This window comes from Photinus pyralis, unplaced genomic scaffold (genome assembly GCF_008802855.1).
Source record: "Photinus pyralis isolate 1611_PpyrPB1 unplaced genomic scaffold, Ppyr1.3 Ppyr1.4_LG4, whole genome shotgun sequence".
In the NCBI taxonomy this organism is placed as follows: domain Eukaryota; kingdom Metazoa; phylum Arthropoda; class Insecta; order Coleoptera; family Lampyridae; genus Photinus; species Photinus pyralis.
Genome location: NW_022170511.1, coordinates 14221095 through 14223506, shown reverse-complemented (window position 1 = coordinate 14223506; position 2412 = coordinate 14221095). Strand labels below are relative to the sequence as shown.

The following is a 2412-nucleotide window of genomic DNA, read 5'->3' as shown; positions in this document are numbered from 1 at the left end:
AGTTCTCAGGGGTCACATTTCAATTTAATTATTTATTTACCTGTACACTACGTGCCAACGAAAATCATTTTCAATTCTAAATATAAACGGATTTTACTAAGGGAGTTAATTTTTTGTCGGAATGTTACTGTTTATTACAGATGAATTATCTTTGCCTACGACCATTTCGCACCGACCTGAGTAGCTGGGTATCAGAATTTTATCGTAAACGTTGTTTTCACGTTATAAATTCTTAATTAAACCATAAACACATCAATATAACGCAAATATTATTTGTAAGCGTTCGAGAGACGTGGCAATACAATTAACATCAATTATTTAAGATAATTTACTAAACAGTTTTTTATTACTAACCCAACTGGAATTTCATTTTCTTTACAATTTCATTATCCACACGTCAAGTTTATTTCCAGGCATGGGGAAAACTAACGTTTATTTAAACAACAAGTTATTATATTACTTATCTGCTATCAGTGCTACTGTGACAGTCGGGAATGGATCGCATATAAAGTGGAAGTTTGCACGAATTGGTCAATGCATACTTTACATTTTGTTTTATATAAAACTGAATATAATGAATGTGGAAGTAGAATTCCATGATCATTTAGGACCGTTTTCTAGATCTGCTCTGATTTTATTCATAATTAGAGCCTACTGGTATGTGGATAATGTTGGCACTGTTCTGTCCTTGGTTGTGAGTCAATTCTTTGGGAATGCAAACAAACTGGCATGGTCAGAAATTGTCTCCATTGATGAACTTCTAGTAGTAAACGGCGCACTTACTGAATTAAGGAAACGAGATCGGCGACTTGTCCTTAAAACCAACTTTCTACTTATCGGTTACGGAGTGTACATAACATCTTTTCTTATATTGGAACGTGCTATGTCATCATGGGTTGTAATAATTGGCAAAATAGTACCATATTTTGTTAATATAACCATAAACCAACAATATTGTGTTTGGGTGACTACTATTGGTGATAGATTCGTTTTGTTAAACGTTATATTGAAGCAAGGAATAAGTCGTACAAGCCAACATGATAAAAATTCGTTTCCTAACAAATTAAAGTTGCTAATGGATGTGCACAATCGTTTAATAGGATTGGCCAAGCGCATAAACTCCTCTTACTCTATTGTACTGTTTGTATACGTTTTATTAACTTGTTCAGTAATTACAACTCATCTGTACGCCATAACGTACCTTCAGTTTAGTAGCCGAACTGCTGACAATTTGTTTGGATATATGATTGTTATCCTACCATCGGTTGTCATTACCATATTAGAGCTGTATAATACAACACTCTGCACTGCGTTTATGTGCCACAGTGTACGTTGTAATTTTTGGTAGCAGCGCATTGGTTTCTGATATGAATCGACAGTACTCGGAGATATATTACCACCAGTAATCTATTTCTTAGTGACAGACGACCTGGAAATTTCTTCATCCACACATCTCACTCCCGTCTAGCAGAAATATCCACCACGCTTGGTTTCCTTTGTAGCAATGTGTTCGTATCAGTTGCTAAAGTGCTGCGTTGCTCTATAGTAGGATTTTGTGAATAACGCAATATGTTACAGGCGAATTCGACTGTAAGGATCATTTGTGGAATGAAAATTGCGACAGAAAAAACGGATTATTCCATTTTGGTAATGATATAAAAAACACCCTTTCTTATATCCCCGTTTCTTAATTTCAGTTAAAAAAGACGATTCTACAACTAATGCATCAAACACTAAGTGTAAGCGCCTGCAAAATCTTCGCAATAGATTTTAGGATGCTTTACGGTGTAAGTTCACTTGTAAGAATTGTGATGTGTAATTTGATGATGATGATTTTAGATTGGTGCGACGGTAGTAAATTACTTAGTAATTATGCTCCAGTTTGACCTCATGGCTGACAAGCTTAGCGATTTGAAAACAGCATCCTTAAGCACTGCTGACAGTAGTGTGACATCTCCTCTGAACGAAAAAGTAAATATAGTCGGTGTGGTAATAAGACAATTTTGTAATTATTTTTTTAGATTCAACAGCCTAAGTGAATGTAGCATACTTCACACCGCACGCACGAGGAATATGGATGTGTCCAATGAAACACTAAAGAAGCATTTTCTTACATAAAAATAATTTCCCCTGGCTAAGTTGACGCTTTATGCAGATCATTTTGCTGAATTTTAAATTCCTGACCAGCATCGGCCACGACCATAATAGTACCATAATAACTCTTCTTTATCTCTCTGTCTGATTTAACGTTTTTGGAATAAAAGTTTTATAGAACCTCCTTCAGAAAACTGCCACCCTAAAACTGCTCCACCTTCGGTGTCACATCTTTATTAGTTGACAGTTTTTCTCGTGTAATTGGTAGGCAACATATTTTCATTAACTTAACAACCCAAATTTACTCGGTAAAATATA

General features: G+C 35.2%; 1 protein-coding gene across 1 annotated transcript; it reads left to right on the top strand.

The window, feature by feature from the left end:
* The first annotated feature begins 1577 nt into the window (after window positions 1-1577).
* On the top strand, window positions 1578-2176 carry LOC116167928 (gustatory receptor for bitter taste 66a-like). Its single transcript, XM_031483541.1, has 4 exons — window positions 1578-1647; window positions 1698-1787; window positions 1840-1971; window positions 2022-2176. Exons 1-4 carry the CDS (start codon window positions 1609-1611, stop codon window positions 2037-2039), a joined length of 279 nt encoding a protein of 92 aa, XP_031339401.1. The 5' UTR covers window positions 1578-1608; the 3' UTR covers window positions 2040-2176.
* Window positions 2177-2412: the final 236 nt, after the last annotated feature.

Coding starts and splice junctions, on each gene's coding strand:
- LOC116167928 (XM_031483541.1), top strand. CDS start 1,609: ATGAAAATTGCGACAGAAAAAACGGATTATTCCATTTTG. Junction 1,648..1,697: donor AAACGGATTATTCCATTTTG/GTAATGATATAA, acceptor TCTTAATTTCAG/TTAAAAAAGACGATTCTACA. Junction 1,788..1,839: donor ATTTTAGGATGCTTTACGGT/GTAAGTTCACTT, acceptor TGATGATTTTAG/ATTGGTGCGACGGTAGTAAA.